The 22,949-nt window shown below is 46.6% G+C and overlaps 1 protein-coding gene and 1 pseudogene across 1 annotated transcript; both read right to left on the minus strand.

Moving 5' to 3' along the window:
- Nucleotides 1-1,980: 1,980 nt before the first annotated feature.
- On the minus strand, nucleotides 1,981-8,807 carry LOC101763395 (annotated as a pseudogene).
- A 9,270-nt stretch (nucleotides 8,808-18,077) lies between these two features.
- LOC101781730 lies at nucleotides 18,078-21,572 on the minus strand. The gene is made up of 5 exons (XM_004983279.4): nucleotides 20,940-21,572; nucleotides 19,653-19,952; nucleotides 19,172-19,390; nucleotides 18,950-19,078; nucleotides 18,078-18,796 (listed from the first exon to the last, which is right to left on the minus strand). Exons 1-5 carry the CDS (start codon nucleotides 21,192-21,194, stop codon nucleotides 18,560-18,562), a joined length of 1,140 nt encoding a protein of 379 aa, XP_004983336.1. The 5' UTR covers nucleotides 21,195-21,572; the 3' UTR covers nucleotides 18,078-18,559.
- Between the last annotated feature and the right edge of the window lie 1,377 nt (nucleotides 21,573-22,949).

The following is a 22,949-nucleotide window of genomic DNA, read 5'->3' on the forward strand; positions in this document are numbered from 1 at the left end:
ACAAATCGGCCACATAAGAGAGCAGCAAACCCTGAGGATCAAACTTCTCATCTTATTATCTATACTCGTTAACCAATTCCAAAGCATATGATTTATCGACCTAGGTGAGGTTAACCTGGTAGCAGTATAAACAATCCTCCGAATAGCTTTTGCATGATGACAATAAAAAAATAGATGCCCGGTTGTCTCGTTACTATCACAAAAGCAACATTGTTAGCTACCCTTCCAATTTCTCTTGACTAAATTATCCTACTCTGTAATGAACCTAAGGAAAAAAATTAGAGGTATTTTCAACTTCTAAATAATTTCTTTGGTGAAAGGGACATCCATGTTCATCATATATCGGTACATAGACTGAATTGAAAACATCTCGTTCCTATGTAGCTCCCAATTGAACATATCTCTCTCAGCAATGAGCTGGCAAATAGCTACTTTAGCCACAAGGTTATTCCAAGCAACTAGTTTATCCCCAAGTAGCACTCTTCGAACTGCAATATTTAGTGGGGTTTGATTCGTTCATAACATTAGCCATGGTTGTGTGAGGATAGAAGGTAATATTATACAAACATGGGAATTGCTCTTTATGTAGTTTTGACCCTACCCAAATGTCTACCCAAATGTCTTCCCAGAATCTGGTCAGCACACCATCTTTTATTTTGAGGGTCCTGCATCCTAGAAAATCTTCCCTGGCATTTTAATAAACCTTTTCAAAAATTTCAGTTGCCAGGTTTAATTTGAATAACCATTTGCTGAGGTATTTGTTTTTAATCCAGACATTTGTTATTCGCAACCCTCCTTGGTCTTTGGTCCATACAAGATGTCCTTTGTTTGTCATCGTTGCCTTGCCAAAAGAATCTTGACTCATAGAAATCCAAATTTCATAGGATCCCTTGCAGGATCACGAAAAGGACACCATAAATATAGGGCGGTTGCTTAGTACTTAATTTAATAACACTAGTCTACCTCCATATGATAAATGTTTTGCCTTTCAATTACTTAGTTTTCGTTTAAATCTATTCTCAAATGCACTCGGTCTACATTATGGTGTTTACAATGGTGCATCGGGATCTCTAAATACGTGAAAGGAAGATCCCCTGGATTGCATCCAAACAGCTCAGTATACTACTCTTCGTAATGTTTGGCCTCTCCATAACAAAAATTCTCCTTAACCAAGGTCATACATCTAAATATCAAGAATTTGTGGTTGAAGAATGGGTGGATGCATGCCTTTGACTACCCATGTTTGGTTCACTACTACATATATGCCATACATCTTTGCCTAACTATGGATTTCTAAAGTGTGACTAACAAATCGTTGACCTTTTTGGTGAAAACGTTATTTTTTTTTTGCATTGTGTCATTTTACACTGGTTATGTGGAAGAACAAGGATAAACCCCAACCTACGGGATCGGTTTGGAAACCTGCAGAATGGAGTACATGGATGAACCAGCAGTGCAATGGAGGGCGCTTTGTTGTCCTTCTAGAGATGAGACTCATTAAATTCTTATATAAATTGGAAAGTTAATTTTTGTTGGAACGATTTTGAATGAGATTTGGAAGAAAAGCTAGAATAATTCGCAGATTCCAGATACAAAATATCAAAAATGAAATTTCAGGTCCTGTTCATAAACACTGGAAGGCTGCACGGTGACAAGAAAGACTGCACGGGAATAGATAAATTTCAAAACAAAATCAACTTGTTTTCACAAAGGGGATGTAAGTTGAATCTCTATTGCACAAAATGTTTTTTGAAACGTCTTGTACTCCCTCCATTCCAAATTGTAGGTCGTTTTGACTTTTTTAGGTTCATAGATATTATTATACACCTACACATACACTATATCTAGATATGCATAATAATATCTATGAACCTTAAAAAACTAAAACGACCTACAATTCGAAACGAAGGAAGTATGTAGTATTACACGGTTTATTTTTTGAGATGCAGCTCTGAAGATTGGAAGCAGATCAGACATTCGTCATGACATGAGCCGAGGACGGGCGAGACCGAAAATGGCGACGATCGGACTTCGAACAACATGATTCCCTGACACCCAGCTCAAGCTCCCGTCAACGACAGCTTGCCCATCTGCGCCTTGGCCGCTGACCGTCACGCTGAACGTCTTCTTCTCTCCAGCCCTAGAGAACACCAGTGTCAAGGGCGAAATGTGCACCGTCAGCGACCCCGGCACGTCCACCTTCACCATGTACGTGGACTCCGCCGGCCCCACGTTCGTCACCGTCCGGTTCACCGTGAACGGCGTCGGCTGCAGCGGCACGGTTATGGTGGGGTAGTTCAGCTGCACCTCCGGCGTCTTGAGCAGACCCGAGCAGCTCAGGCTCGAGTTCCTCACGATGGTTGCCAGGGCCCGGTCGCCTAGCAGCGCGCAGATGTAGCCGGCGTACTCTGGCACGCCGAGGTCGTAAACAACGCCGGGATCAGCAGCTCTCGTGGGATTGACATGCTCGGCGCCCGTCGCGTGCGCGCCGGCCCTCTTGCGCTGCTCGTCGAGGATGAGTTTACCATTTTTGTCAACGGCGTCGGATGTTGTCAGGATGGCTGACTTGATGGCCACCGGCGACCAGTCTGGGTGGGCGCTCTTGACGAGCGCAGCAATGCCGCTGGTGTGCGGCATCGCCATCGACGTGCCGGATATGATGTTGAACGACTCGACGGCGGTCATGCCCAACGGTGGCCACGCGGCGAGGATGTTGAGCCCCGGAGCCAGGATGTCCGCTTGAGCAAGCCGGGGGTGACCGTGCTTGGGCCGCGGCCCGAGAACGAGGCGACAGTTGGGGATGACCGGACCAAAATCTCCGTGTTGTTGAACGTGAACGTCGCTGCGGAATGGTTGTTTGTCAATGTCGCATAATCCGTGATGTTGATCTCATCGGCGGCAGTCACTTGCATGACGCCGGGGCCATAATCCCGGAGCACGGTGGTGTAGCCATTGATGTCGGCATTTATCAGCACCACGCCACCCGCCGCAGCACTCCTCAGGTCACGGATGATCGATTTGTCCGCTAAGCCACCGTTGGCCTCGCAAACCACGATCTTGCCGGCGATGCTGCTGTCTTCGGCGGAGTAGTCGCAGTGCTGCTGCTCCTCGGAATAGAGGAGAGGATACGGCTTGGAGCTTGAGTTTGTGGCCTGAGTCAAGGTCTCTCCAACGACGCGTGGGCCCTTGAGAAGCTGCACGTCCGCCGGGAAGCTCCGGTTCACTGAGCCGGCAGCGACCGTGAGAAACTACGGTGCGTCGTTGACGACAGACGACGCCGTGGGGCCAGTGTTGCCGGCCGCACAGACCACGGGGATCCCCTTCAACACCGCGCTGAACGCGCCGATGGCGATAGGGTCCTGATCGAACTCCAAGCTCTTGGTGCCACCAAGCGAGAGGGAGAGCACATCGACCCATCCTTAATCGCCGCGTCAAGTCCGGCAAGAATGGCAGAGCTCTCGCACCACCGCGGGCTACACACCTTGTACATGGCGACATGGCAGGTTGTGGCGGAATTGCCCAAATTCACCTGGCTAAAATGCACTTAAGTCGCCTGACACGCGATCATGCACTTTAAGCAAGTCAACTGGGTCGTCCGTTGGATTTCATCCGATAAACCACTTACACAGGATCGAGAAGCATTGCTCACACGAAAGTGAGTAGCACAAAGATTACAACATTCCCATCACGTTAACATAGTTCAACAAATTATTACATCAGAGTTTTTTCGAAATTCAAACAAGTTTGCAAGGTTTGAAGTGAAGTAAAACAAGCGAAAGCTAAATGTCAATACATGATATCATGACGAAGCCGATCATGACATCAATGATCCCTACCCTCGCCATCTGAGGAGGGATCTCACTCGACTGTCCAGCCCGGAGGGAGCTAGGTAGGTCAAGTGGTGCCAGCAACCATACTATCGACGTTACGTGAAAAGTTAAGCCACAACAAGGTTGAACAACTAATACTTAACAAGACTGACCCGACAGTGATAAATACTGTGACCAACTCCTAGATATGCAAGGATTTTTGGCTTTGGATTTGTTTTTCCAAATGCGTCTATAGTCGGTCCTTATTTTCAATATTTTAGCTCAAGTTCTACGTTCATTAACCAGTCTAGATTATCAACTTATACTAACCAAGCATAGTTTTCCAAGCAATTAAAGAATAAGCATCAAGATTAAAATCAACATGTTCCATCTTTACTCAGTGCAAAATAGCGATCAAGCAGTCCCAAATTGTGAGAGGCAGACGAATCGATTCGAATTTATTAACCATGCATGGCGAACCTAATCTCACGACATCCGCGCACCACGAAGGGTCGCTTCATTTGTTAGCCATCCCCATCGATCCCCAGGCACGTGTTAGGGTCAAACATCCCTTAGCATGCAATGCTCCACAGTCCCGGCCTCTTGCCGTACTGTGACCACACTTGCACCCACATGATGCACCATGGTAACCTCGTTCCAGGGACAGCAGGAGTATAAGCCACGCCCTAGTTCAATCAGGTACTAGGCTTCCCCATCCCATACTAGGTACGAGATTAGAACTTTCAAACACTTGATCACGAACGCCGACACGTTTCGACCTTAGTCCATTTCATGTAGACAGACGGGGCAAACCACCAAGTATCGAACATAAGCCCGACCCCGTCCATCGTCCTTATAGTTGCAACATAAGTAAAGCACTCAACTCCTATAACTCGCGAGTGACAGAAAAACACTTAACTTTTACCGAGACCTATTAAGCATTGCAGCTACTCGACCTTAACAACTAGTATTCAGATCAAGGTACTAAGTTCATGCATCTACGGTTTCAATCAACTTCTACAAATGTAAATGCAAAATCATAAGCATCAATAACTTGCATAAATTTAAAACGGGGAATTCATGCACTGGGGCTTGCCTTCAGGAAAAGTTATCGGTTCCTCAGGGTTTTGATCTAGCTCGAGCTCGACTTCCAAGTGATGAAGCTCCGCAGCAAGTTCGTCGTCCGGCGTAGGGTGGAGCTCGTAGGTTTCGTCAGCGAGATTAGCTTCTACACGACATGCATATCCAAGAGTTTAGTTTATTCATGCGTGTACACAAATGATGCAAGGCATGGCTTATTGGTAGAAAGAAAGTTGCATGTAGGCCACATTCACCTAAACAAGGTTTTACTTTCTTTAACTTCATAAAGCAAGGCGGTCGGTTTAAACTTGAGGTTGACTTTGATGGTGACTGCGTACACATTTAGGTTCTTGCAACTTAGAGTTGCACAAGGAAGGTGGGAGGTCGTTCAAGTGCATTTGGAGGATTATTCACTTTTGAATGTTTTTTTATCTCTTCCAAAATTACTTATTTAGCTTAGTAGGATTTATATTTCTTCTTATTCCTTTAAGTCGATTACTTAGCCAAAAATGCTTCCACAAACAAAGAGCAACCAAAGGTACTGAGAAAATTACAGCACCTCACTAAAGTCATTAATAAGTTACTGTAAAATTTTGGGAGCCATTGGATTACCACAAAAAGAATTAAAAGCATATCATCATTAAAGGTAGCATGCTCTTAACTATTTCTATCTCCAAACCTACAGTGAATTTAAGGGTGAAATTTTACCTGTAGGTTGAAGGTGTGTTACAGAAGCTTTGGTGAATTTTTCATGATTTTTGGAGACGGACAACTATTTCGCCTATTTATCTCCTATTTAAATATGCTTTACATGGAAGGTGGGTTTCTTTCTGTAAACTACCTCTCAAAACTGAGCTACTCTAAGTGGTTTCATATTTTTCTCAGCTCTGGATTAAAACTTATGCAAAAAGTAAGATTTAACCCTAGATTTCAAATATAAGGTTAAAACAGGAACTTTAAGTTCTACTCCAGGGCCCTAAATATTTTTTCTGAGCTTCTATTCACTGAAACATACTCCACAGAGTTGGATTTACCTTTTTCTCATTTTTCTTCTTATTTACTATGATTTAAAAGGCCTAAGCAAGAAATAAAACTATAGGATATAAATTTCAATAGTAACATGAGCAAACTTATTTTTGTAAGAAACTAGACAGAACAAGGATTCCAACAAAAGTGATTTGATATTTTTCTGATTTTTGTACGATTTACTAGGCATTTACAAAGTTTAAACCTTTTTCTGCCAATTTTAAACCAAAAACCGTGGCAAACTTGCACTCTACCCCCTATGTCTATGGTTTATTCATGTAGGGGTCCCTGAGTTTTGCGCCTAGGCCCCTGGAAAGATTGGGGAAGATGCAATGTCGTCCCCGGGGGTGCGCACGGCGGCGGCGGCGAAATCCCCAGCGATTCGCCGGTGGGGATCGGGCAACAAGTTGCCAGAGAGGCGCAGGGGCTCACCTGAGCTCGAGTTGGTGGAGTTGGGGTGACGGAGATGGCCGGTGAGGGTCGGAACACGGCGGCGGCGACTTGGCGTGGCGGGTGGCGGTGCGGGCGGCGTTCCGGCACACCGGCGGCGTCGGGAGGGCAACGAGTGGCTCGGGGACGTGCTTGGAGGGGTGGCGAAGCGGGCGGAGAGGTCGTCAGAGCGCGGGGTGGTACGGAGGTGGGAGCTCCATGGGAGCCTAGCGGCGGCGCAGAGGAAAACAGGGGCGCGGTGTGCGGGAGGTGGCGAAGGGTGGCAGTGATGGTGGGCTTGGCCCTTTTATGGGGCAGAGGTGGAGTAAAGGGTCGAGGCGGGGCCTCGGGCGCGGGAGGATAAGGCCGAGGGGAGCTGGTGCGTGGGCGAGGCGGTCATTGGCCGGAGGCGCCATTGGCCAGAGAAGCGGAGTTCCGGGGATAGGATCCCCAGTGCATTGGTCAAGGGAGATAGGGTCGGGCAAGCGCGGTTTTGCCGGGCGGGAGGATTGGCGAGGGCGAGCGTGCGTCTGGTCGCGTCAAGCGCCGGATTGGGGGCGGCGGCATGGCCGGTGCCCGGTGGTGGCGTGGCATGCGTGGGAGATGAAGGCGCGGGTGCCGGTTGGGCGGAGCGGATCGTGCGCTGGGGGGAGGGAGATGGCCTTGGCGGCGATTGGCCAGCACAACGCTCGTCCCATCTTGTCGTGGGCGCGGGTAGGGTGACGGCGAGCTCGCCGGTGGATGGCGGCCACACGGCGGGCGGCGCGCGGGTGAACATGCTTGGGCGCGCTGGCGCGAGGCAACGCCGGGCAGCAACAAGACCGGCTTTGGGAGCCCTCCACTCAAGATTTTCAAACTAAATGTTCAAATGACCCTTAAGCAAACTTGTAGTACTATGGTCGTAGTTCAAACTTTATTAAAAGTGTTTGTTTAGATTTTGAAAGGATTTGGAAATAACTCGAGCCAAAATTTGCCAAAAACCAGATATTTCAGACTTGAGACATTTCAGCCGATTTGGTGGAATTCCAGGAGTTTGGCTATTTTTGACTCGAATTTTGGACAGCTTCTAAGTTGAATTAGACCAAGATGCTATTTAAGGATTTTCTCTTCAGTCTTAGGACTTCAACTTCTATGAAGGGCTTTTCTTGAGTTTAGTTCAAAAATTTGGAGGAACACACTCGTCAAGAGGCGCACTCTGGAAGGTTTCCAAACTTAGAGCTAGAATGCCCAGAGGGCTAAGTTGACTGTTTTACCCGACTTTGACCAAGTTTTTGAGTAGTTGACTGTTTTATCCGACTTTGACCAAGTTTTTGAGTAGGTTAGGTTTCGATTTGGACCTGGGTCAGTGTAACAAAATTGGAACACACTCAAGGGACTACAACTTTTATTAAATTCCTGACTTGAGGTTAGATGTGAAATTGTGAGATAGCAGGTTGCAAAGTTGAGTAAAGACTTGAATTCCAGGACTTAGGTTGTTTGTAGGGTTTAATGTACTCCTAGTTGGATTCTTGTTTTTGACCTTCTCCCACTCTGATTAGCCAGAGTGTTTTTAACAAAAGTTGTTTGAAATTAAAATTTTTACAACTCGTATTTGGGCAAAATTTCAAGTTTGTATATAAAAACTCAAGTTTTATATTTAACTCAAAAAAGAGCTTTTTTGGGTCAAAAAGGACATTTCACCCCTTTTGCTTAGTGACTAATGACTTATTTAGGTTTAATTACACCTAATTAAGGCAGAGTTGTTACACGGGTCGGTGCGGTCCCCACCGCCATCCCAGCGGCAAGGCCATCTCGCGAGGCGCTGGCGACGAAGTTCCCCACTGCCGTGGATGCCGTGTGCGTGCCGTGCCCGATGTCATCTCCGGTGTCGCCGCCTGCGATGAACGACTTGGCGCCGATGAGCTTGTTGTTGCACCAGGCATTGGATCCCTCGCACGCGCCCTTCCACCTCGCAGGGGGCGGCATGACGCCATGATCGTCGAAGGAAGGGTGTGGCGCGTGGATGCCGCTGTCGAGCAGGCTGACTATTACACCCTTCCTGTACCCGGCGTCGTTCCAGAACCCGACGCCTCTCGTCAGCCCGAGGAACGCTGGCGAGTGCATCGTCGCGAGTGTGCGCTCTAGGAACGCGCACACGAACCCCGGTCTCCTGGCCACCGCGTCGAGCTTAGAATCGGTCAACCTCGCGGCAAAGCCACTTAACACCTCCATGTAGGAGTGCACGAGGCGTGGCTTGCTAGAGTCTGTCAGGGTGTTCGGCAGGAAGGACTCGTGCCAATGACAGTGCCCCATGTCAGTTTCAGGCTATGGCTCGACGATTACTACATGGGTTCGATATCTTGAAGGTTCTTGTTGTACATGGTGGAAGCTCACATCTGAATTGATGTAGGATAGCGCAGGTGCAGGAGAAAAGAGGATGGTGGAGGAGAGCACTTGCAGCAAGAGATATGAAAAGGATGACATTGTCTGTGCAACACCTGAACCGGCTAGGAAAATCTTCCAAAAGAAAAGGAGGATGAAGATGATGGAGATCAAGATAATGTTCATGATAGTCTTTATACACGCTGAGCAATATGCTATTTTTGCAAAATGTTAAACATATGTGTTAGACAACTAATCCTTGCATTGATGACTAATCCTTCCAGCTTCTGTCTCCTGCGCACGCATGCATTGATAGCCTCCTGCGGATGGCCTTCCACCTACTGCGTCGTTCAGTTCCTATGGCCTGTCCAGCTTCTTCCTTTTCCTATATAATGTAATACGTTCAACTCAAATGAATGAATTCAATTATGCGTGTACTATTCTCGCTTTCATGGTATCAGTAAGCGTCACTCCTCGCTCCTATGACCTACTGCTTCCGCATCAAACGCCGAGCTTGAGCATTCTCATGGCCGGCGACCATGCCGAGCTTGAGCGCCTATGCAGAGAGGTCCAACTCCTTTGTCAGGAGCGCGACCAGCATGCCGTAGCTAATCTATGACGTGCCAATGAGGAACAGAGGTGCATCGCCGAACTCGCCGAGGCTGCGCATGAGGAGGCTGAGCGTGGCCGCCGGGAGGCCGAGGCTGACGCCATCCTCGTCGCCAATCTCCATGCCCAGGCGGTCACCATCATGAACATCAAGGCGCTGGTTCCCATCGTCCTCGAGCTCGGTTCCACCACCTATCCGAAGTGGCGTGGCCTCCACCTCATCACCCTTGGCAAATACGCACTCGACGAGCATGTCCTCTCTGACGATGCCTTCCCCGACATCGCCCAGTGGCACCGCATGGACTGTGTCGTAGTCTCTTGGCTTTTTGGCACCATCTCTCCCAATTTACTAGAGAGTGTCATGACAGTAGGTGCCTCCAATCGGCAAGTTTGGCTCGGCCTTGAAGACATTTTCGTCGCAAAAAACTTGCGCCATGATCCTTGACGTAGAGTTTCGCACTTTCGTTCAAGGTGATCTCAATATTTTGGATTACTGTCACAAATTTAAAACCATGGCAGATCAGCTTGGTCATCTGGGCGAACATGTCCTCGATCGGACCCTTGTTTTGGCCATTCTACGTGACCTCAATGGACGGTTCACACACATGGCAGCCCTCCTCAAGTGATAGAAGCCGTTTTTGTCTTTCGACGATGTCTGCAACGACCTCCTCCTAGAAGAGATCACGCTCGCTGACTGGAGCCTGTTGCCATCAACTGCTCTCCTCTCCACGGGCTCTGGAATGCGCCCTCCTAATTCTGGCACACACGGTGGTGGCGTCTCGACATTTCCCAGTGGCAGCACCGGTGGCCACAGCGCCTCCCAAGGCACTTCAAGCGGCACTCCTGGAGGCTCTGTCACCTCAGGCAGCAACCGGTAGAACAACCATCACCGCCGCTACAATCACGGCAATGGTGGCGGCCAAGGCAACAATGGTGGCGGCCAAGGCAAGCCATCTATCGCACCGAGCACTCAAGGCTCATGGCCGCCGTCTTGGTTCAACCCAAGGACAGGCACTGTGCAGATTTGGCCTAGCGCGCCTCGTCCTCCTGCTGGTGGCCCCAATGCGCGCCCTCCGTTACCGAACCGGGCACCCTCCTATGCCCTGACAGCACACTCTAGAGTCACCAGGCCTGCTGGCTTGCCGCCCGGCTACGGAGTTCCCTACAGCATGGGTATGCCCTACGGTGTGGGTTATGGCATGGGCATGCCCGGCTCGCCCATGGTCTAACACCCTACCGCAAGTACTGGGGGTTGGGATCAGGAAGCGTTGGCACAAGCCTTCAACACGATGCAGCTGACGCCACCGCCTTCAACAGATTGGTACATGGACTCCGGAGCCGGTAACCATATGACTTCGGCCGCCGGTAACCTTTCCACCCCCCATTCCAACTCCTATGACTCGCTTTCTCATATCATTGTTGGCAATGGTTCTTTGATTCCTGTCACGCCTATTGGTTCCACACAAATCCCCACCTCCCATGGTCATTTTACTATTAGCAATGTGCTAGTCACACTGCAAATAATCAAGAACCTCATTTCTGTTTGTCGCTTTACCATTGATAATAACTGTTCCGTTGAGTTTGACCCATGCGGCCTTTCTGTGAAGGACCTTCAGACCAGAAGTGTGATCACCAGGTGCAATAGCACTAGAGACCTCTACCCTCTGCTTCCTGCACCACCCAACTCCTATGCCATGGTCGCCACATCCCCCCTACTTTGGCATCATCGTCTTGGTCACCTTGGCACCGAAGCTCTTCATCATTTAGCTAGTACCACTGCTATTCCCTATAATAAAGGAACCATGGATACTCTCTGTCATGCATGCCAGCTTGGTCGCCATGTTCGGCTACCCTTTGCATCCTCCACCTCGCGTGCTAGTCAGAATTTTGATTTAATACATTGTGACCTTTGGACCTCTCCTGTTGCTAGTGTCTCTGGTTACAAATACTACTTAGTCATCCTCGATGATTGTTCCAATTTTTTTGGTCATTTCCCTTGCGCTTGAAGTCAGATAGTTTTTCCACTATCTCCCACTTCTTTGCGCACGTCCACACACAGTTCGGTGTCACCATTAAATCCGTTCAGTGTGATAATGGGAGAGAATTTGACAACCTCTCTGCACGCTCGTTCTTTCTCACTCACAGTGTTGCACTCCGCATGTCGTGTCCCTACACTTCCCAGCAGAATGGCAAGGTTGCGCGTGCCATTCGGTCAATCAACAATGTTGTTCGATCTCTTCTTTTTCAGTCTAGCATGCCACCTCAGTACTGGGTTGAAGCTCTCCATACTACCACCTATCTCATCAACCGACACCCTACCAAAACCCTTGGTCTTTCAACCCCATATTTCGCTCTCCATGGCTCCCCCCTTCCTATGAGCACCTTCGGGTTTTCGGGTGTCGTTGCTATCCTAAACTTTCCGCCACCATTGCCACACAACCTCTCTCCGCGCTCCATGCTGTGTGTTTCTTGGTTATTCTTCCAAGCATAAAGGTTACCGGTGTCTGGATATGAGCTCCAATCGGGTCATTCTCTCTCGGCATGTCACGTTTGACGAGCACTCGTTCCCATTCGCTAACATGGGGAGTGCACCGTCGTGCACTGACCTTGATTTCTTGTTCGATATAGACTCTTCTCCACTACCCATTGGGTTGCGGACCCCTGCAGGTACCCACCAGTCCGACCCTACTGCCCGAACTTCTTCTCAGGCGTGGGTTGCTGCCAGCGGAGCCAGGCTGCCTCTGCACCACCCGGACCTTGTGCTCGGTGTCGCTACTAGTCCAGCAGCCGTGCCCAGCATGTCTAGATCTAGCATTGTGTCGCCACCATGCCCTACTGCCCACCAGTCTAGCCCTGCTGCCCCCGTTGCTTTTCAGCCGTGGGTTGCTGCCAGCGGAGCCGGGCCGGTTCTATACCCACCGGACCTTGTGTCCGGCATCACCGCTAATACAGCGGACATGCCTGACGTTACAACGCCTGGCATGGAGTCGCTGCTGGGCCTTGCTGCTGCATCAAGAATGCCTACTGTGAGCTCGGTCCAGGGCCCTTCATCATCAACTGCCCTGGCACCAGCAGCTCGTAGTCGGATTGGTGCTCCGTCGATTATTCTCCTCATAACGCCGGTGGTGAAAAATCACTAGATGATCACCTGGGGGAAGGCTGGCTTTCGCCTTCCGACAGATCGGCTAAACCTTCACGCCACTGCCCTCTTGCCCGTTCCAAAGACGTACCGCGGTGCTCTAGCAGATCCCAATTGGTGTGCTGCCATGCAAGAGGAATTTGATGCTCTCTAGGCAAATGAAACATGGACTGTCATTCCTCGCTCGTCTGGCGTCAACCTCATGACTGGCAAGTGGGTCTATTGGCACAAGCTTCATCTAGATGGGACTCTCAATCGCTATAAGGCATGTTGGGTCCTCCGTGGTTTCACTCAACGCCCCGGCATCAACTACGCCGAAACCTTTAGCCCAGTGGTCACACCGGCCACTATTCGGACGGTTCTGACGTTGGCTCTCTCCCGTGACTGGCCAGTTCATCAACTAGATGTGAAAAATGCGTTCCTCCATGGAACCCTCTCTGAGATAGTATACAGTGTGCAGCCCTCTGAATTTGTTGATCTGGCCCACCCTAACTATGTCTGCCGGCTCAAAAAATCTCTCTACGGGCTGAAATAGGCTCCACGTGCATGGTACAATCGGTTTGCAACTCATCTTATTTCACTTGGATTTCATGAGGCAAAGTCAGACACATGAGTATTCAGTTTCAATGAGGATCAGACACAGTTTACCTATTGCTCTATGTGGATGATATTGTCCTTACAGCCTCATCTGAGTTCCTCCTTTGCCGGACGGTCACTGCCCTCCAGCAAGAATTTTCTATGAAGGATCTCGGTCCGCTCCATCATTTCCTGGGATTATCAGTGACCAGATAGCATGGTTCTATGCACCTCTCTCAGCATCACTATATTCTAGAAATTCTTGAGCGAGCTAGTATGTCAGAGTGTAAGCCTTGCAGTACACCTATCGATAGACATTCCAAGCTCTCTAGTGATGGACCACCTATGGCCGATGCCATAGACTACCATAGCCTCGTCGGAGCTCTTCAGTATTTGACATTCACCTGTCCTGACATCTCTTATGCAGTTCAGTAGCTCTGCTTATTCATGCATGATCCCAGAGAGCCACATCTTGCGCTCATCAAGCGGATTCTTCACTATCTTCGTAGCACCCTTGATCATGGGCTGATCTTGTATCGGACATCTCCGGCAGACTTGGTTGTTTACACTAACACAGATTGGGCGGGCTGCCCTTATACACGGAAGTCTACATCCAGTTATGGAGTCCTTTTGGGTGACAATCTTATATCTTGGTCTTCCAAATGGCAGCAAACAGTCTCTCGCTCCAGTGCTGAGGCTGAGTACCGCGTAGTGGCTAATGGGGTTACTGAGGCGAGTTGGCTATGGCAACTACTAGATGAGTTACATTCTCCTCTCCGTCAGGCTACTCTTGTCTATTGTGACAACATCAGCGCGGTCTATCTCTCCACCAACCCCGTTCAACATCAGCGTACGAAGCATGTGGAGATCGATCTTCACTTCATCCATGAGTGTGTTGCTCTTGGCCAGGTCCGCGTTCTTCATGTGCCCATGATGACACAATATGCCGACATCTTCACCAAGGAACTCCCGATGTCTATCTTCACCGAGTTTCGGTCCAGTTTGAACGTCCGCTCCAACGACGCTCTGACTGCAGGGGCGTGTTAGACAGCTAATCCTTGCATTGATGACTAATCCTTCCAACTTGTGTCTCCTACGCAAGCATGCATTGATAGGCTCCTGCAGATGGCCTTCCACCTACTGTGCCGTTTAGTTCCTATGGCTTGTCCAGCTTCTTCCTTTTCCTATATAATGTAATACGTTCAACTCAAATGAATGAATTCAATTATGCATGTACTATTCTCGCTTTCAATATGGAATCCAACAATTGATTATAATAACTTTGTGCCAGTTTGGCCTCAGATTTTAATAAGAATGTGGGCAATATTCAGAGTAACGCCGACCAATACACAACGCATTTGCACTTATCGCATGAATGTAGACAGCTAATCCAAATTACTGTGCTAGGCTTACATTTTTGGTCAAAATATATAGAAAGGCAAGAATTGAATTCGAACAGCTATTATATCCTGATATATAATGTGTGATATCTGAAAAGTTGGTGGTAATAAGGTACTAAAGGTTGGAAGGAACAAAATAGGGTTCAAAGCAATGCCCACCATCATTATCTTTTTTGCATCTTAAGTAGATGGAGAATACACCGAGTACTGGACCAACATCAAGATTTGTGCTAAGTTTTATTGGGACGCGAAGAAGAGTCTTGAAAGGAAACAAGTACTTGTAGTCTAAGAAAGGGAGAGGTGAATTAGACAAATTTAAAACCCTAAGATATGACTTCCACTACTTTGCATAAAAATATAAACTAGATCATACAATCTAGATGTGCAACTATGATTCATCTAGTGAAACTATCCACCCACAAAGATCTTGCAACCTAGAACCAAACTCTAGCAAGAACTACACTATGGAAGTTCATTTAGAAATACGAAAACGTAAAGGAGTGGGTTAGGAAGGATACAAACTCTACACAGCGATGTATCCCGTGGTATCGATAGGCAAATGCCACCCATAGTTCACGTTGGAGCTCCTCCAAGAATGTACTCCTGGTCAGCAAGTCTCTCATGGTCTTGGTCTTAGGCTCGCCACAAAGGCTCTTACCAAGCCGGATGAGAAGATTGCCATAAAGGAAGGCTCACCACTTCCTTTCTTCCGATCACCTTGACACCGTCTCCACTACAAAGCTTTCTCCATGATGGAAGGGATCTCCTCATCCCCGCACACGGTCAACGTCGCCGCTCCACACCAAGCTGGAGGGTCGAAGATTTGCCGGCAAGCCACCAAGGTCTTAAGGTGCTGGCGCACTAAACATACAATGTAGGTTCACTCCTAGAACCACGTACAATATGGCAACATCTTGCACTCACTCACTCTAGTTTCCTAGCACTAATCACTCTCTAAGATTGTGCTAAATGCCTTTTGATGATCACATAAGCATTTTGGTGACATGGATGTGTTCTTAATGTGATATGCACTCTAATGAACTCTTGCACACTGCAGCAACTTCAAATGGGCGAGTAGAAAGAGTATAAATAGCCCAACACATCAAAAGAGCTATTGCTCCAACAGCTAGTCAAACAGTTGTACCAATTTCTCTGACGCTTAGTCCAGTGCCATATTTTGGCCATAACTCTCAACTCAACTCTGAACTCTAATTTCGAAGATCTTGTACTTGTTGGAAATCTTGTGAAATTCTTAATAAGATTATAAAAAAAATTCAGATCATTCAATCACATTTTGAGCATCGGATGAATGCTAAAAGTTTGATGGATGCCCAAAAGTCCGATGCACACAATTTTTCAAGGGTCGGATGTTCCGATCATCATCCCATACATATGTTCACGAAAATATGCTATCTGAACATTGTCAATATGCAAATTTTGATGGTAGCATCGGATCATGGGATCCTCCTTTATGTGCATTTTATAAGCGCCGGATGTTTCTTTGCTAAGTCTGACGGCATCGTCGGGTCATCCGGTAATCATTTTTCAGCACATCTTATTTTTGATTATAACTTTCTACTCCGAAGTCCGATTTTCATGATCTTGGACTCTATGAAAAGCTTGTGAAATATTACACATAATTATGCAAAAATCCAAACCATTTGGTCAGACTAAAAGATAATTATGCATGGGATAAATCCAATTCATTCCTCTCTTTGTCTTAGCTTCGATATCGTCATTTGTTTTGCGTCCTTGAATCTATAAAACCCTACAAGTGCTCATTTTTCATACACATGTTAGTTCTAATGATACTATTATCATTCAATCACCAAATCATAATTATGGCCTAGAGGGTCATCTTTCTTATAAGGCCCCGTTTGGATCATTGGAATTGAATTCCATCCTAATAATCATAATTTAGACACAAATTAATTAAGCTAATATAATTGTATGTGGAATATAGTTGTATATTATAGTTGGTGATATGGGAGAGATACTTATATGCTGCACTTCTACTATAAAGAAGCGAAATCAAGAGCGTGCTATAAGAATTGAATTCCATTCTAATAACCATAATCTATAGAATCAATTTCCATCTCCCACCCCATGAATTTAAGATAGGCTTGTATCTAAACTTTGGAAAGTTGTGGAATGCCACATTCCAACATAAATTAGCCTACTTCATTAAATAGATTCCAATTCCTTCAAAATGAAGGGACCCAAACGGGGCCTAAGACTCTTCGTCAACAACGCCAAGCGTCGAGTGGGAGGGGTGAAAAGTGATACAGATATCCAAATTATTCGATATCCATATACGTAAAAACATGAATATATATCCATATTCATTTTTAATGTGGTAACTAAAGTAGATATTCAAATTTTTTTCATAATTCAAATACGAATTTGTATATGAAATAAAGGTGGCTATGGATGGATTTCCAATATTATCTGTATTCATATAGGATAAAGGCATCACTAAACCCTACTACAAATATATTGTTTTAATCTAAGTATGAAATTGGTATATTTATTGATGTTAATTATTTCTAAATAATTGATTTGTTTATTTCATTAATGTAAAATGTTTTATATGCTTCTGTTTATTTGATATTAAAATATTATTGTAATATTTTCAAAGGGTGATTGTTATCGACATGTGTTATATTTTGTTATATTCGATCCCTTCGTGATATATTTTGTGATAAGTTTATTAAAAACAGTGAATATATATTTACCAAATCAAGACTTAATTGCGAATCCGAATCTGAGCTATCCATTTTGTATCACATTCGAAAGTATCTAAATTTGAAATTTAAATATAGTAAAAAATGCTATTTAAATTAGATTCCATACAAATTCGATCCAACTTCATCCTGGGGAGATTAACCCCTTGGTCTTCTATTCCTTAAGTTTAGAAAAGATGAATGCAACATCATCTATACAACCATGCACATATACTAAAGAGGACACAGAGCCCACAAGTTACGTCATCTTCAACCGTGCACATATTCCGAAGAGACGTCGTGCTGTTGTGTCCGCACGTCTCTCTTGTTTACCGTCACTAGTAGAGATCGAGACTCCTCTCCCGATTCTTGCCATCGTCGGCTCGCCTCGTGCACGATGATCCACTCGTGCGTATGAAATCAATTTTAATACACAATTTCATTACATCATTATCAATACTGGGATCTTGATAATTGTATCTAACGAATGTCATGAGAATAAAACTCCTCATACATACGATGAAACTCTTTTTTTTATCTGCACGGTTACCTAACGAATGTCATGGGAATAAAACTCCTCCTACGTACGATGAAACTCTTTTTTTTTCTCATTGCATCGTTATCAATTTAACAATACTGGAATCTTGATAATTATACCTGATAAATGTTATGGTCATGGGAATAAAACTCCTCGGTTACCAATGCCGCAGTTTCATTGCATCGTTATCAATTTAATAATACTGAAATCTTGATAATTATACCTGATAAATTGTATGGGAATAGAACTCCTCACACATTAATATCAATATTCTAGTAAAACTTTATAATGGTACCTGATGAATCGTTATCAAATACTGAAATCTTGATAATTGTACGAGATAAATATCATAGGAATAAAACTTCTCACACATTAATATCAGTATCCTATGCGAATAAAACTCCTCACGTATTAATATCAGTATCCTAGTAAAACTTATGTCATGAGAAATAGAACTCCTCACACGTTACATAAAACTCCTCACACGTTAATATCAGTATCCTCACACGTTAATATCAGTATCCTAGTCACGTATGATAAAACTCTTTCTCTCTCCTCGTAATTACTCGGCATACCGAAACATTCTTTGCCAAACATTGATTTCCCTGTATGGCATCAAGAACTAGCAGTCCTTTTAACAGCTCCATCTCTTCCTAAAGCTGGAAAAGAAACGAAACCACCTCTGTTAACCACGCAACGTCTGGCTTGGAAAAGCCTTATTTCAACGGTAAACACGCATCCAAGTTACAAGCCACATATGCATCTTCTAGTCACCAGTGTTCTTGCACTGTGACATGAAGAAAACCTTCATCATATCCAGTGCTCAATGGAGATTCTTCTCCATCGTTGCATCAGTTATTAGCTTCTCTCTATTCACTGGGGGAGGACACCATTGGAGACAGCGGCGTTGGTGACAAGAGGGGGGAGGGGGCGGACATCGGCTCGTGGACGACGGTGTTGGTCGATACAGAGATTGGGTTGCCGTCCAGTTGCAGCATGATCGCTCCTAGGATCTCAGTCAGAAGCTTCTTGAACTCTGCTTCGTCCACCACCTTCCCATCATCGGCTTTAGCCATCTTGAATGCTTCGTTCACCACAGCATCCACCTGTTGGATGTTTGATCGTTAAAGCTCACTTAAAAGTCTGAACATTTCAAATTTAAAACTAAATACAGGCAAGATGAACTGCAGACGTTCCATGTAGGTTCTGAAATAGAGGATTGGATTTGAACTGTGGGTTATAGAACGACATATGTTTACCTGATCAACAGCTCCGTAAGGTGGTAGGCTTGCCGAGTCAGCAATTCTATCAAGCGCAACTCGGAGGTACTCTTTCGATGTTTTATCTTTGTGTTCTTTCGGCACATCTCTCCAAACCGAATCCAACAGCTAGAACAAGTTCAGTGACGCAAATTGTGATCAGTGTCATGCAACTGACTACTCAATCATGACACTGCAACTTTTGAAGCGCGTTTCCCATACCTTGTCGAATTCGAACTTGTTCGACAGCAGCCTCCTGATACCATTCCCGTCGAAGGTGTTCTCCGTATGTGCGACAATCACAGGGTGCTGTTGCAGTCGCTGAGTGACGATGCTCAGGAACTTTTTGAATTCTTGGAAAAATGCTTCTCGGGAAACAGGCTGATCCAGCTGATCATAGGTAAGCTTTTGCATTGCAGGCTCTATGATATTTTCCACAACCTGTCACAAGAACCCAACAATTGTAAGTTGTATCTGCATATATATGTTCCAGTACTTATGTAGGTAGGACTACTTGTAATTGTTTAGGACATGTATGAGCCTGGATTATATAATGAAAACCCAGGCAGCCTGGATTCTAATTTTTTCCACACCTTGCTACATAACTGAATATCGTGTCATCTCAGCTATTAATGCAGGGGATAAAATTTGTACTACCAATAATTATCAACTGACTAGCTTAGTAAATGAAAATTCAAATTACCCAAGAGTCAGAAGCAGGTGGCATGCCGTGGTCTACCGTCAGGTGTCGAAGAGCAGCCAACAAGCACTGGCGCAACGACGCATTGTTTCCGGGATTTACTTGTGAAAACATGGCCGCTGCTTCAGGTTCATACCTTGAACTGTCAAGAAATTCATTCAGGTCTTCCCCATTTATTCTGAGGATCATGATGGGGTCTCTCTGAAGCCCAGCCGCCATTCCAAGAAGTATATCGGACAGCACGCGCTGGAAATCCGATTTACTCACGGAGTCTTGCTTGCCGTGAGTGAACTCGTTAAGAACCTGTGTGCAAGAAGTCAAGAACACAAATTATTCCGTATCTCATTTATGGATTTATGGGTACAGTATTGTCCCAATAGTCTTGCTGTCCGTGCCTGTGGATCATTCCAGATAGACCCAACATGTCCAATGATAAGGAAAACAACAATAGCTGCAACGCACAGACACACAGAAAGTTCTGGATATAGTATATACATGAGGTGATGCTATTTATTCGGATTTTCCAAAGAAAGTCAGAATGGAAAAGGATGCTACTGGTTGATGTTGGGTACACAGGAGTGATCAATTTCAGAAAGACCTAGCTGATTTTGTCAGTCCAGCTGAAGTGCGCCAGAGACACTCAAAAAGACATGCTCCGACATTCAGACTCTAATGGCGACTTATGGTGTGTATTGAACCATATTATATTCAAATGCTCTATCTTAATACAGAAAATATATCGATAGCCAAGATTAAAATACTTGAATGGTTATGGAGGGAATCTGTATTGCCTTGATATTGGTACACTAGAACTTTCCCGATTTCTTGAACCTTTGGAGCCACATAAGTAAGCACGTCAAAACACAGATAACTCCATATGATTTGGGAAAACATAAACAGGGAATAGCCAGATGCACTTAAACTTAGGCTAGTTTTGTAGCTATTTAGGACTCCCTCCATTCAAAAATTTAAAGTGCTAGTTTCTCAAAAAAAAAATCAAAAAGAAAATCTAAAGTGCTAGTTTCGCAAAAAAAAAACTAAAGTGCTAGTTTTATTCCGAGACAAAATTCTCTAAATTTGTACTATCATTTCAAATTAAATAAATAAGTTTGCAGCTGACAAATATTAGTGAAATATACGCGGCTCAAACTTTTAAATGTACTTTATTAACTACAAAGTGCGATTGGCGCACATGCCAGCTCTATATTTGAAGCTCTTGTAGCAATAATAATAATAAGAATAAGAATAAGAATAAGAATAACAATAACAATAATAAGTACGAAACCATACCTCCGCGTAGATGTGGTCGGCCTGCCGCGACGACCCCCTCGCCGGCAGCCCGATGGCGGCGCCGATATCTGCGACGGCGGGCTGCAGCTCTTTGACCGACAGCCTCCCGTCGCCGTCTACGTCAAGCTTCCTGAACCTGTCGTCGACGAACTTGGCGAACGCCTCCTTGTTCTCCACCAGCGCCCGGATATCCGAGCCGTCCTGCACCTGCACCACGCCGTTCCTCTTGCTCCTCACCTGCTGCTGCTGCTCCATCGCTGCACCTCCCTTTAATACCACGGGCCGGGAAAGATAAGGAAAAAAGGGTTGTTGCAAGTTGCGGCAAGGGCCGACGGCCGTGGGTTCCTCGTGACCACCGGGGCGAGATGGGCCGGTCGGCCGGTGGTCGCTGGTGGTGGCAAAGTGGCTGAAAAGATGAGGAATTCACGAGCCGAAAGCCTGAAACTGGCGAGGAGATAGAGCTTTCCGTGCCCTTTCTCTTGGGGCGTAACGAGAGACGAGACGGCTTCTTGCGAGGATGCAACGGATGGATGGACTGATAGATGGATTGGCCTTGTTGCGTGGTTGGTTGCGATTTATATAGATCGTCAGCTAAACTCCGGTTGAGTGTGGAGGTGTGAGCGAGAGAAAGAGAGGCCGGCGCAACTGGGGAGCCTGATGCTAGCCTGTAGCGTAGCGTGCAACTGGGGAAGGAGCAGCTGCTTTGCTAGCAGTGTGTGAAGTGGTGAAGTGCGCATGCAACGACACGTGTGGAAGGTGCGTGGCGCTTCGAGACGGATGCACAACTCGCCTGCTGTGTCTCTATCTGTCCTTTTTTTTCCCTTCGGATTTACAGGTGTATCGCGGTCAGACTTTGGTCCACGTTGCGTGATGGGGTTTCTGATGACGAGCACTGGAACATTCTTTCAAGAGAATATATGTGCTGTATGCTATGATATGTGTTGACTATGGACACGTCTAGAGATACCGAGCACAGTTTGGTACTTTGGTTTACATACTCTATACTCGAAAAATTTATTTTTCGAATCACACGGTGCAGACGCAGACACTTGAATACACACACGTACACTCATTTTTATAAGCATATGCACGCAACTATAATCAGCATTTTCGAAAAACCGAGTCGACAAATTCTCAAGATTGATGAAGTTACTATTACTATCTGAAGAGCATGCCACTTACCACTTAAAGAATATCGTTGGTTAAAATCTAGAATAAATTTAAAAAAATGCAAGTACCTGTTAAGTCGAGGATTCAAAGTAGGTTCCATCACAGGAAGGGGGTGTTTCGGAGCACTCCACTCCAAATTTTTGAGCTCCACTCCACCAACTCCACCACATTGCAGCTCCACTCCACCGACTCCAAAAAAATACCAGAGCTGTCCACATGTTTGGCAAAATGCATAGATCCAGCTTCGGAAATAGAAGATCTTACTGTGTAAAGTCCATTATACCCATGTGAATGGGTTCCACTTGTCAGTGTCCTTTACTTCTCCCCTTCTTCTCCTCTTCTCCTTTGCTCGGAGCAGGCAGGCCGCGCGGGACCGGCGGGCAGGCGGGCGGCGCGCAGCGGGCCGCGGCGGCGCGCGGCGGGCCACGGCGGCGCGGTGGGTGGGGACGGGCGGGCAGCGCGGGCCGCGGTGGGTGGGGACGGGCGGGCGGCGCGGGCCGCGGCGGGTGAGGGCGGGCGACGCGCGGCGGGTAAGGGCGGGCGGCGCGGGGCGTGGGGCGCGGCGGGCAGAGGCGGGCGACGCGCGGCGGCGGGCGGCGCGGGGTGCGGCGGGTGAGGAGCGGTGGCGGGCGGCGCGGCGAGCGGTGAGCGGCGGCGCAGGGCGCGACGGGCGGGAGCGGCGCGGCAGGCAGGCCGGCCGGCGCGACGGGAGCTTTTTTATTTCGCGAACCGTTACGTTGTGTAACGAGTGGCAGTGGTGGGTAAAATACCCACCAACTCCACGAGGAGGTCTGTAAAGCGGATTTTTGGAGCACCTCTTGAGGTACTCCACCAAAAACG

This window comes from Setaria italica, chromosome IX (genome assembly GCF_000263155.2).
Source record: "Setaria italica strain Yugu1 chromosome IX, Setaria_italica_v2.0, whole genome shotgun sequence".
Classification (NCBI taxonomy): domain Eukaryota; kingdom Viridiplantae; phylum Streptophyta; class Magnoliopsida; order Poales; family Poaceae; genus Setaria; species Setaria italica.